The sequence below is a fragment of the Fundulus heteroclitus genome, chromosome 21 (genome assembly GCF_011125445.2).
Source record: "Fundulus heteroclitus isolate FHET01 chromosome 21, MU-UCD_Fhet_4.1, whole genome shotgun sequence".
Classification (NCBI taxonomy): Eukaryota; Metazoa; Chordata; class Actinopteri; order Cyprinodontiformes; family Fundulidae; genus Fundulus; species Fundulus heteroclitus.
This window is the reverse complement of record NC_046381.1, coordinates 16,256,890-16,270,375: the sequence shown is the minus strand read 5'-3', so window position 1 is coordinate 16,270,375 and position 13,486 is coordinate 16,256,890. Positions and strand designations below refer to the sequence as shown.

At 45.0% G+C, this 13,486-nt stretch overlaps 1 protein-coding gene across 1 annotated transcript in view; it reads left to right on the top strand.

The window, feature by feature from the left end:
• The window catches only part of LOC105921578 (solute carrier organic anion transporter family member 5A1), a 47,209-nt gene that overhangs the window by 554 nt on the left and 33,169 nt on the right, over positions 1 to 13,486 (top strand). The window contains exon 2 of the mRNA XM_021313475.2: positions 55 to 1,460. Coding sequence (XP_021169150.2) covers positions 485 to 1,460 — 976 coding nt within the window. The 5' untranslated portion in view covers positions 55 to 484. The remainder of the gene's footprint in view (positions 1 to 54; positions 1,461 to 13,486) is intronic.

Sequence of the window (13,486 nt, the reverse complement as noted above, 5' to 3'; positions counted from 1 at the left end):
ATTGACAAATGCTTTTTTTTTTTTTGTTCCTTTCTTTTTTTCTATATTCCCTAGGATGCTGCACAGCTATGTGTGACAAAGGAAATATTTAAGCCAGACTGCTCTCTAACAAAGAGCCCTTAAAAAGTCAACATCAACATGTGACATCATCGTTTTCTTACTGGTAACACAGTTGCAATCACCAGGACGGCTTCTACTGGACAAAACGCTCCCTCCAACATCAGCTTAAAAAAAAAAAAAAAAGGAAAAAGAAGGCGATGCTCTATTGTTATCAATCAAGAACGCATTATCAGAACTGTTAGAGCCTTCCTAGGATGTCCAAGTTCCCAAGACCTGCTTCCGGGGCGGCTTCAGAAATGTGAGATTAAGCCATGAATATAAACGGAGCGACTGAGTCTGCCTCTGTCCTGTCGGCCGGGCGGCCTTCTCTCCACCTCGCCGCGCTGCAACGCCTCCACAGCGTCCGCACACGCAGCCGTCGCTGATGGACCTGTTCCCGCGGACGCCGGGGTCCGACTCCAGCCGCGCCATGACCTCGTCCGACCGCGACGAGACGGGGAGCGACCTCTCCGAGTCGGTGGAGATCGGGGAGCTCCGGGACCAGTACGTCTCCCCGGAGAACTGCTTCAAGTCCAAAAGTTTGCCCGTCCTGAACGGGCCGTGCGAGCAGGCCGGGGCCCCCTCCACGCGGCCCGCGGAGGACGACCGGCTGGCCCTCCAGCTGAAGACCCCCGAATCCAGCCAGGCGGAGTCGCCCTCCTCGTGGACGGACTTCTCCCCCTCGGTGTCCAGCATGGTGGGGCTGAGCAGCTCCATGCCGGTGGAGGGCCACGGCCCCGCCGGCTTCCGGGGCAGAAAGCTCGGCTTCTCCCTCAGCCGCTTCATCCAGATCCCCGTCAGGAGGTGCGTCCGGGTCATCCTGAGCGACTCGCGCTGCTTCCTGTTCTGCATGTGCTACCTGACCTTCATCCAGTCCCTGATGGTGTCGGGCTACCTGAGCAGCGTCATCACCACCATCGAGAAGCGCTACAGCCTGCGCAGCTCCGAGTCGGGCCTGTTGGTCAGCTGCTTCGACATCGGCAGCCTGCTGGTGGTGGTCTTCATCTCCTACTTCGGCGGCAGGGGCCAGAGGCCGCGCTGGCTGGCCGTGGGCGGCGTGGTGATAGCCGTCGGGGCGGCGTTGTTCTCCCTGCCGCACTTCATCTCCCCGCCGTACCAGATCCAGGAGGTGAACTCCTCGGCGGGCCACGAGGGCCTCTGCCAGAGCGAGAACGGCAGCGGCCGGCAGCCGGACGCGGCCCCGTGCCCCCGGGACCAGGAGGGCAACGAGCACAGCCTGTACGTGGCGCTGTTCGTCTGCGCCCAGATACTCATCGGCATGGGCTCGACGCCGATCTACACGCTGGGACCCACCTACCTGGACGACAACGTGAAGAAGGAGAACGCCTCTCTGTACCTGGGTAAGCTGTGCTGGATGCGGTGCTACGGATTAATGCCACTTGAAATTATTGCAGCCAAAATAAGTCTCATCCATCCTGTGATCCAGTTTTTTTTTTATGTCGAATTCGAAGTGGTCGGATGGTTTGTTTTAAGGCTCTTCTGTGTGGAAAGATATGGAGTGTAGGTGTTTTCCAGGTCTGGATAAGAGTGTAAAACGTAAAAAGTGTGAAAAGTACCGACTCAGCCTTTTATTTTTTGTCTCATTGTCTACATGTAGCGTCCATTCTTCCATTTGTCCGGTCATCCGCCCGTTCCCCCCCTGGTTCTCCTGATGGACGGCCATCTTTTAAATGGTGACTACCTGTAGAATCATCTGCAGTAAAACCATAATGAACCTCTTCCGAAAGAAGGCAAAACACTGACCGTAAACCCTGGAAAACTGAGTTGGGAGATGTTTGGAATTTGGCCATGGAGGGAAAAAAAAAGAGTGTAGGAACCCTTTAAATGATTCAAATAACTGAATGTCGCTTCGACGATCTCGCGGGTCTTAGTCAACGGTACGGACTGTGCCTGTTATGTGACTGAGCTTCTTGATAACCATGCAGGCTGATTTCATTTCCATCAAAATGGATGAGATTGTTATTTTTTTCATTAGATTTAGAAGGCAACATATAAACATCTGGTTCACCAGGATGATGTAAGCATGCATGCATGCAGGCAAACGAAACGTGTTTTTTTTTCTTCTTCTTCGTCCTTCTAATCTAATCTGTGTGGCATGCGATCTCTGCACGGCCCTAAGGTGGACACAGTCACTGCTGGCCGGAGATAAACGTCATGAAGAAGAAGGAAAACCGACTTGCTTGTGAACAATGGGCCAGTGGTGTCTTCTTAAGGGTGTGTGTGTGTGCATAGTACTGATGTGATCTTAGCCAAGGTATTTGGTATGCTGGGACTTTACCGGCCTCATTGAATTAAGATTGTTGAGCTGCTCATCACATACCTCTCATAGCTCACGGAGAAGATCCTGACTGCTGAAGTAATCTCACCGTGTGTCTGTCTAGGTTTTTGTTGTGGCGTTATTGGGACATAGAGAACTCCCACAGTCTGACCAGGATCGCACCGAAATAAAATAAAATATCATTGTCGTTTTAATTCACTCTAGCCTGAATTATTTCCAGCTGTACCGTCTCTGGAAGGAGGATTACTAAACCCTTGAAATTGTCCACATTTTGCCACCTAGCAAACTCAAAACTTCAGCGTTTTTAATTTCGGTTTTATGAGGGCATTTTGCTACTTTGCTGTGTTTAGGCAATGGCCGGATTTTCCTTCACAAGAAACGATGCTCTTGTACACAAACACCTTGAAGCATGATGTTAGAAGCATCATTCTGTGGGGGTGGGGGGGGGGGTGGTGCTTCTTCACAGCTAGAAAGAGAAAACTGGTTTGGAGTAGATGGGAAGATGGATTGAACTAAACACAAGGCCATCCTGGAAGGAAACTTCACAAGCACTGTGACCCTGAACATTCAGCCAGAGATACAAGGGAATGGTCTAGTCCAGTGGTCCTCAACCTTTTTAGGGCCAGTGCCCCCCTACCCATTATCCAGGTTCCGTACTACCTCTACATCAAATAAGATGCAGGGTACTTGCACTTTGGTTCCATCCGTATACCCTTAGAGAGTAAGGGGTTTTACTCTCTAAGGGTATACCTTTAGCCAAGTGCTGTCCGAATAGTGCGGTCAGTAAGGAAGGAGGTAGGAAAAGTTGCTTGGATGCTCCCTCCCACGACGTCCCCTAACGTATCCCACAATCCTTTGCGTGATATGACGTATAAGCACAGCCACCCTCACAGAAATCAACGAAAATGTCCGGAGAGAAGAGAGCGCACTCTTTCTGGTTAATTTTCGGATTTGACTCGCGTCATCCATGTGCGTTTCCGTCACATAATGACGTCGCAGTTAAAGGCTGTCTGAAACTGGCATTGCAGTTGAAATCTCCTTTCCTCCCCACGATAGAGATCTTACTCTTGAACTCATGAAAGGTCAACGAACGGGAGCTAGAAGCTATTATTAAGGGTATTCGGATGTGGCCTTATTATTATTATTATTATTATTATTAATACGACAATGGTTGGGGTAGCATCTCTGGATGCATTCCCACAGCAGAGCCCTGCATAGTGCAACTCGAGGGCGGGTGTTTGTCAAGCTAATAACATCTAGCGCTACGTTATGTTGTTCAGGAGGTTTATTGCTGCACCGATGCATCTTCAAGAGCTCTACGGACTTTTCTGTGTTGCTCTCAAACATCCGCGACGTACAAAGTTTCAACTGGTATCGTTGTGTGTCTTTGGCGTAAACTTTACCGTCTGTGAAACGCCCACCAAAAGCATTGCAACGCCCCCCCTTTTGTAAATATTGGCCTCAAAATGCCCCCGTTGAAAACCCCTAGTTTAGTCCAAAGCATACCTGTGCTGTTCTGGCCCAGTCAAAGCCCAGACCAAAATCCTACTGACAATTATCAATGCCCTCCATCCGATAACTCCTATTTTCTGAAGGCATTGAGGTTGTAACCTGACAAAAAGCTAAATGTCTGAGGTTTTATTGACTGCTTATCAAAGGCATAGCAGTGTTACATCATTTGTCTTGTAAAATGTAAAAAAAAAAGAGGAAAAGAATCACCTAGAATGCTGCTGAAGGTAAGTGGTAACGGACTTTATGCAAACGCAGCCGTTTCATTCTGCCGCCTGCCACTCGTTTTGGGATTGTGAATAATTCTGGTGAACTCTGCTGAACAAAGTGCATCAAAATGGTTGTAGACACATTGACTGGTGTTAGGACTGGTCCCTCATCGAAGCGTCGCACGCCTCCTGCCTTTGAGACCCAGTATCGATTGGACCCGTGCGTCACGGGGGAGCCAGTGCAGCATTGCTTTTAAAACGGACACTTAGAAACAAGGAGAAAAGATCCTCAGACACAATATTTTCCTGCTTTCATCTTAGTGAATTTGCTCCAGAAGCAATGCATCAGCGTCTCCACATATACCCTCGCCCCAGACTTTCCTCCAAAGCAGCACTTTACTGCCGTGACCTTGGCGGCTGTGTGAGAGGACTCGCAGAGGGATCATCCGCTTCCTTCCAGTAAAGCAGTGTTTGGGGAAAACAGGAGATTTGTTCTCACATGGCAGAGGAGAGAGAGAGAGAGAGCAGATAGGTGAAGAAGAGATGTCCTTGGTTTGTGTTGCAGACTCTCAGATAACCATGGTAACAAGACGTCAGACATGCCATTTGCTCTCTGGTTATTTTTACCCTTTTTGTTGAGTGGTATTTTGAATCTGTCCTGGCTTGAATGGCACTGAATCTGGAGTTTTATGTACGTTTCTGTTCAGTCAAAAATTCTCAAACCCATTTCCACAGTTCCCCAAATTCACTATTTCCAGATGCAGCCTACCCATATCTGGAGGAGATTCCCCCCCCTCATACCTCATGAACGTAAAGCCCACCTCAGTCTGCAGCGGCCCAGAGGGGAGGAGCTGATCGCTTTTCTAGGACAATGCAGTTTACAGTGAGGAGGTGCTTCTGGTGTCCCTGCAGAGACCCCCCCCCCCCCCCCCCCGCTGCTATAGCGATACAGTTCCTGGCGAGATTATTCAGTATTATTTGGAATCCATCACATTTTCTTATATTAATGCTATACACAGCAATGCGTTTTGTTCAGTGGAAGGACCAGGGTGCGAGGTTTTCCAATTTTTTACAAAGGAAAATCTGAAAAGTGTGGCGTGCCTTTGTATTCAGCCCCTGTATTACACGTATTACTCCGATACGTGCAAATCAAATCCTGCGCAACCAAGTCCGCCTGTGGGTAATTCAATCTCAGTATTAAATACTCCAGACAGAGCTGGGTTATAAAAAAAACACAACCTAAGCCTTGGGGATCGCAGGGAGCCTAACAAATATGGAAGGACGCTGTCCTGGTCACATGAGGCTTAAAAAAAAAAAATTGACCTGCATGCAGATCACTACGTTCAAGTGACAGAAACTATCATTGCCACAGTGGAACATGGTGGCGGCAGCATCATGGTGCAGGAATGCTTTTTGTTTTTTAATTATAGCGGGGACAGCGAAGCAGGTCAGAGGTGATGTAAAAGCTGATCAAGCTGAATACTGGCCAAGAAAACCTCTCAGAGGTGGAGGTTCACCTTCCAGGAGGACAATGACTCTAAAAATACAGCCAGAGCTCCAATGGAATGGCGGACGCCAAAATTCTTGAGATTTGTAAACCATGTTAAACCAAGCATTATTTCCCTCCTACTTGACAATCATTGTTTTATTTGCGTTGGTATATCGCATAAAATCCCACTATCGTAATCTGGATTCTGGGCGTGACAGAATGTGGCAAACTTTTAAGGGTTAAGCCACTGAATTTTACCTAAAGCTTGTGTCAGATCAGCTGATAAAAGCGAGCCAAAGTTCCCGTCAATCTCCAGTGTCCATGCGTCGCTGCTCCAGCTTGTTCTTCCTTTCTCGTCTGCACGAACCACACGACGGCTCCTCGGCCTCGCTGATCAATAAACATTTTTCCCGATGTCCGGTCGCTGATTTATTCCAGCCTCCAGACCCGAGGTTATAAGAGGAGGTTGAAATTTACAACCGAATGATGCAGACATGCTGTTCTCGGGCGGCTTTAGTGGTCGGTCATGTGTGATTGTCGCCTTTTGTGCTTGCATGAACATTCAGATGAGGTGTCCCAGCGTGCTCACACTTTGGTCTCGCTGTTCTTTTTTTTTTTTTTTTTTGTAACCTTTCCGCGTCTGGACCTTTTAGTCTCTGCATGCAGGGCTGCACATCCTTCTGCAGGGTGAGGTTTAACGGATCCCTATTGGTTGCCTCGGCATTAAGGAGCATGCAGTGCAGGAAAACCAAGATGCAAGCATGTGCGATCGGTTCTTCCTGCATTATTAATGCCGATTAGCCACTCAGGAAGGGGCGCCGGTGCAGCCAGCGTTTAACGCAGCATGCTTATTGGAGCTGTAAGGAAGGAATTAACAAAAAAAAAAAAAAAAAAAGAGGCGGGCACCCTTTTCAGGACAGGTTTAACATCCACCCAGAGGTTCTGAGGAGCAGTTCTGTCCACTCAGATGTTGCTCAAGTGGACACAAGGGGGGGGGGGGTGCTTTATGTGGACATATTTAGAAAGAACATTTGCTCTCGGTATGTTCCCCAGAAGTGTGCGCTCCCGCATGTTGCCACTGGAGTGCTACTTTATAGTTAAACCTGTGTGCTGTCCTGTGTCGCTGCAGCCAAACCTAAATGCAGACCCCCCCACCCCCCCTCCCTTCACCTCTCTCTACTGCCGCTCTCTTTGTCCCATCCAGATGAAAGATTGCGTTCCGGTCTCGGATTTAAGGTATGGCCCCATCAAAAATCTGGCACGCTTATAGACGGCAGGCGGCTCCTGTTTCATCATTTCATCACTGTCCCTTTTGGCTTCTCCTCACGGGCGGCTTGGATATCAGCGCTCGCCTTTTTCCCAGAGCTCGCTCAGGGTTACTCAGCAGCATGCGACCTTTTATAGCCGCGCTCTGGCCACTACTGTGCGATTACTACGACTCCCCCCACGTGAACCGCTGACCTCTGCGAGGCTGATCCTGCGCCACCAGTGACAGCATGTGCTTTTAAAAACGTGTCCCTGCAGGAGGAGGAGGAGGAGGAGGAGGAGGAGAGAAAGATCAGGTTGTGTTCAGGTCTAGAGGCAGGGGAGCTCAACCATAACAAGTGTTCATTAGTTTCATTTGTCTTTTTGTCCGGTAGCTTAGTTGTTGGGACCGTATGGAACGGTTCTTTAGGAAAGCTTCTGTATTCAGGTCGACAGGAGAAAATCTGAGGCCGTTGTTTTCTGGTTCCCATTTGTGTAAAAGATTCTGGGCTTCTGATGTCTCAGCATATATTTGAAAGGATTAAAGACTAAACTTTGCATTTTACATTGTTGTGTCGATATAGTGTTGTTTTTTTATTTTTGAATAAACACCCCTAAGGTAGGCTGTTTTATTTAAAAATCACTTGTTGAGCGTTTCTGGAGATATCCAGAAACTCTTTTTAATCCAAGCATTTTTAGGTAATTTATGGTTTCTGCTGATTTCAGTACAAATTGAGGAACATAAATTAACCCAAAATTACATTTCGTCACCTTCCTAAAATAATAGCCTAAGTCATTTTATCAGGTTTTTCAGAAAACAAACAAAAGTATACAGCAATAAATTAAGTTAATTTAGGCGAATAAATCATTTTTTTGCTACCTGCTAAAAGTGGCTTTGCTGTTGACCTAGGCTTCCTTTTGCCTTTTAAGTAACTGTTGTTCATAATTAAAATGGATATTGAGGAAAAATATAGCAGAGTCCTAATTGTTCCTAATTTTTTATCTATGACGTACAATTTTTTCAAACATAATGTTTCTTAAAAATATACCACAAGAAGATAAACACGACTGTTAATTGGTCATTCTAAAAAAAACAAAAAAAAACAAAAAAACCAAGCCACCCATGGATGCTTTTATCTCTGCATGCTAAAAAGACTTCCAGTCCTTTAACCTCGTTGTGCTCATTTGCCTCCGGAGCACAAACACAACCTCCCCTCCTCTGTTGCGTCCAGCCAAGAATTGAATGTCTGTCTTTTTAATTACTGCTTGTTTATCTCTTGCTGTGGGATCGGCGTGTCCTGTGATGAGTATCAACACTGCTGCCGCCGCTATCATGCGCTGACGGAGCTGCTCCGGCTTTACGCGGATCTGACCCGTGCCGGCTCCGGCTGTCCAACGCGCTGAAGAGAATCAACTCGGACGTCTTTCCGTTCGGCTTTAGGTTCTCTTCCCGTCCACTTGTGCTTCTCATCAGCCCGTTTGTAGTCTGTCCTCCATGCCGATGCGGCCTTCAGGCTGTCGGTAGGAGTGTTATTTCTGCTGTAAGATGTAGGGGGGAGGAATCTTCCTCTGGTCCAGTGTTCGCTCCGCTGAGCAGCAGCCTGGCTACTGTTCTCCTTGACCTCAGCGCTGCTCAGATGACCTGCGAGTCTAGGAGAACCGCCGGCGACTGACGTGTTTATGCATTTCACGGAAAAACGTCAAAGGATTTGGTGAAAAAGAAGACTATGTTGTTGAGGATGTAGTTAGAACTCATTGTCCTCCTGCAGGGGTTAAGCAAATCGACGCGTTCAGTATGATTTGTAGGCGTCCTCTCACATGGATGTTGGGCTCCTGTGTCCCTGAGCGTTTCTTGGCCGCGTTGCACGCCGCGCCGAGCTTCCTAACGCGACAGAGACGGATGCCTGCGCACATTTAGTTTCGACCTAACCCTGGGGGATCATTGCTTTGCCCTTGCATGCACACATTCGCATGCATGGAAGCTGGGGGGGAAATGAGGCATTATGAGTCAAAATGTAAATGCAGTCTAAGAAGGGCTTGGGAAGGATTTGGCTCGGTTTAAGTAAGTTCAGGATTATGTAACCTGCATCGTTTTAGGGTTTTAACTTTGACTTTTTAGTTGGTTTTGTATTGGGCAAAAGCAGGAAGTGAGTGGGGCATAGATCGATTCTTCAGCTATTGTATGTTGCACTTATTTTCTTGTACATTTATAGAGTTGTTCTACCCCAGTAGCCGCGGTGGTGAATGGGGGTTATAAAAAGAACAGCCTGCTTCCTGTTCGCGGGACGGCGCGTGCACCTGCACTTTGGTTGGGTTTTAAACTGCGGGAGCTGTTTTCGGTATCTAGACGTGCTCGGTGCTTCCTTGTGCAAATCTGGTTTTCCTGCAAATACGGAGTAAGTTACTGCTCAGACACCTGTGCCTGCGCAGACACGTCGGATGAGACGTGAGACATCAACTGCAGTTTCGTTCTTACATTCGTCCTTCCAGGTGTGCGAGCTCCCTAAGCTCCAGATCAACCCACACAATTACCATCATTTGTTTGGGTGTGTTTTTTCCAATGGGTGCACAAGTAAAATGTCTGCGTTTACAGTAACTGGACGCAATATTTTCCAGTAGATTGTCATGTTTTAAGAAGGTTTCCTGCTCAATTCCCAGCTTGTGTTTTCTTGGTTCAGACGCTGATCAACACAGTGCTTGCATTTGTGTTTGACGTTTTTGTAATTGGTCAACTTGAAACCTTTCGGCTGCTCCCTTATTCAGGGGGGTAGACACAGCAAGTCATTGCAACTTTCACACAGACTTTGCTGAGATTTTGCACCGGATACCCTTTCCTGACACAAATGGGATTCAAACCCTCCACTCAGAGTGCGGACTTGGCCAGTGATATCGCTGAAGGACTTTTTGTAATTGGTCAATGATGCATAGAAATACAAAGACATGATATAAAGTTCATTTTACTAATGAAATGGTGACACTGCGTGAGTTTCTCCTTCTGTGAGCAAATAAATTCAAACATGAAATGCTGCCTGATCGAGATCCTATTCGAAACCAAAAACTTTCTCTTCGGCATGGTCCTCTAAAGAGGTCTCTGTGTTAAAAACATTTTCAGTAAGAAGTTATCTTGGTGCAAAGACTTGGACTTCATTCAGAAAAAAAACGCCTGCCTCTTGCAGGAATGTAGCAGCACATGCCAAGATTCAGTGCATACAGCGACTTCTGGGTCACGGTTCTGTGTGGGTATGATTTACAGCAAATGGAAACCACTTTATATATCAAAAGCTGGGGTTCCTTTCTCTTCTTTATAACAGAAATTCAATTTGATTTACAATATAAAGACTTATAAGAACAATATTGATAGTATTTTCTTCCAGCCTTCCACTGCAAAAAGAGAACTAAAAGTAAGTAAAACTTTCTTGAAATTAGTGTATTTGCGCTTATTTGAGCAGGTAAATAAGATGATCTGCCAATGGAATAAGATTTTATCACTTAAAATAGGAACAACTCATCTCCATCATCTTATTTTAAGTGACTATATCTAATTATCTTATTTTAGGAGTAAAAATACTAATTCCATTGGCAGATAATCTCGTTTAATTGGTCAAATCAAGGACAAAAACACTCATCTCAAGAAAATTTGACTTACTTTTAGTTGCCTTTTTGCAGTGCACCGTACACAGAATCACGGTTTCTATGCGCCTCGGTTTTAAAGTCACAGTTCAGTACATTATAATCAAGAGAAGCAAAAAAAAAAAGTTTCTTTATTCCTTTATTTTTACTTCATCAACGGTGAGCAAATAATGTTCCAATTTTCTGACAATTAGATTTTCCGAGCAGGCCAATTATGTCATTGAAATGCAGAATAAGCGAGCCATGACACTTGAAATATGATATCCTACCAAACGCCTTATTTTGATTTATGAACGCGCACACACTGATGTTGCAGTAATAAATGTGATTACCTATACAGTACAGCTCTACTTTAGATAATAGTTTAATCTGCTTGTCTTTTGTGGAGGGGCAAAATAATAAAAAGCCCCAACAACCTAAAGGCATGTTTTAAACACCTCAACTCTGACTAGCGCATTGGTCGTCTCGCTGCATGTAGCCAGGAGTGACGTCTATACTCGGCCTGTTCGGGATGAAAGCATAATCTGTGTGAATTCTGAGCCGGTGTCTCACCAAAATTTCATTATGGTTACATAATGACTATAAAGATACAGATTCTTGAAGAAGATGATGCACTCAGTCTCTAGCTGATGAAATACAGGCTCCGTACAACATAAGGAGAGAACAAAAAACCTTTTTGCTCAAGATGCGTAAATAGTTTATAAGAACAAGTAATTTTTTTGAAGTTCAACATCAGTCCAGAAAATCATTTTAAAGTTAGATATTTTTTGAACATCAGTGAAGGCCATGTAACTGCTGAAAGTACATGATTACTAAGTCCTTAAGCTGAGCTTGAATGCACCACATTTTCAACAAAACAAATTAGATTTCACTGCCTATCATACGTGTTTTTTCTGGTATACTTGGATATATAAAGTCGATGTTGGTAAAAGCACTGCAACCTTGGTTAATAATTTTCATTATTTTATTATTTTGACAACTAATCTTTTTTTCTAATACACTTCCGTGTTTACCTTAAAAGGCCGTTTATAACACAGTTTGGATGGTGCACATTTATCCAACATTTAGTTGGATTAAATGTTGTTTTATGTTTTTAAACATGCTGTCGAAGGAGCAAAGATGCTAACATTCAGCAAAAATTTGTGACTGTGTGAATAAAGCTTTTCTCCAGATAAACGAGGTGTGTGCATTGTTAGTGAGGAGAAACTCTGCTTCGAGGACGCTTTAGTGTGGAAATGATCTAATCTGACCACCAGACTAGTTTGACACGAACAGAACTGATTTTATATAATATTTAGAAGAAAATAGTCATACCATTAATAGTCGCTGGCAGCATATATGTTGTAGCCTGATAACAAACGGTTATCTATTATTTTGGACTTTTAAAATCACACCCTATATCCTTACTGCGCTGAAGGAAAATACTCCAGAGAAAACAGAAATTTTAAAGCACACCCTGAGAGAACCCTGGGAACTCTCATATGATTGGCTCAGGAACCAGGAAGTAAACACGGGCTACACTCTGAACCAAAGTAGTTCTGGACCATACCTCTATGATTGAAAGGAGAAATACTTGACTAAGACGTTGTTGATGGAGAGGACCGACTGTTTTATAGGAATTGTTATGTCCATCCCATGTGATGATTTTGGTTAATTTTGCAGTCATTTTATTACTTATTGCTCCTTTTAATGGCAATTCAAAACCTCTGAGATCACCGGGTGTGGGGACTCTAGCTGTTCCTCGTTCATTCCCCCCCCCAAGAAGTAGTAGCAGTTGTTGTGAAGTAGAATAGTCTTATGATGGCAAAGTTCTGGCTGAAGCTGAAAGGGCACAGCTTCAGCACCAAGAACCAGATTGCTGAGTCTGAAAAGCTGCAGGTGCGGGTTTGTGGCAGACTAAAGCCCAAGCTGCTCCAATGGATTCACACTTGCAGCCCACCAAGAATAATGCGGCTCTACCCCCCCGGCCCATGTCTCATTCATGCCCACTCTTCAGCTGAATGCTTATCTGCCACCCTCTCCAGCGCTGGAACATTAAATATGCACAGAAAACTCCAAAAGAATGGAGGCAGACTCTCCAGATTTCAGCACAGCACTCTGGTAGTCGGCACCTTTTGACAAAAAAGGGTGAAAAAAGGAAACACAAAGCTGTCTTCAAACATCCTTCATGCTAAGTTATGACCGACCTAGAACTCACGCTTTTCAAGAAGGAGAGGGAGGAAAAAAAAGAGCTCCACGGTGGATTCTCAGTCTCTACCTGTGGCCCTGCCTGGTCCTTAACTCTATTTCTAAGCTTTACTTGCATAGAGATATGCAAGTAAAGCTTCTTTTTTTTTCACCACGAAAAGAAGTCTTACAAAGATAGTTTAGCACAAAAACGGGTGCTTGTTCAACAGAAAGTTGGATTAGCTGGAAAGCCACTAAAGATGTTGGATTAGACAAATTAAATAAAGGGATTTACTAAATGTGGCAGTGAGTGAAAGGCTTCTAAGAGCTGTTAGGACGTGCAGCAATTTGAGGCAGTGGCGGCACAAAGGAATAAACACAATTCTTCTGTGCTCTAGCCTTGAAAGGCACTCCAGTATTGAGGCATGAGGGAAATACGGAGCCTTATTGGGCTTTCAAGGATGGTAAAAGTTGAATTAAATTCACAGTTATAAAGCATTTTCAAACGTTGCAAAGGAACTTAATCTTTTTGTGTGTTTGCTTTACAACGGGCCTTCATAAAGTAACGCTAGCTCCAAGCGTGAGGGTAGTAATTATCATTGGACATGCCAGTCTCAACCGTATATATGCAACAAAAGATGCAGTAGCTGGGTGGATTCCAAAGCAAATGAATAAATGTTTCTGTGTGCATCTTAAAATGTGGGTAAATGGGCCAGATATTTGTATATAAATTAATAAAAGAAGATCCCACCTTTAGGGAGGTTTTGTACCTGCTTTTTAACAACCAATGATCTAATGTAATAAGATATATTCATAGTCTGCTGTAAAGCAGACTATGAA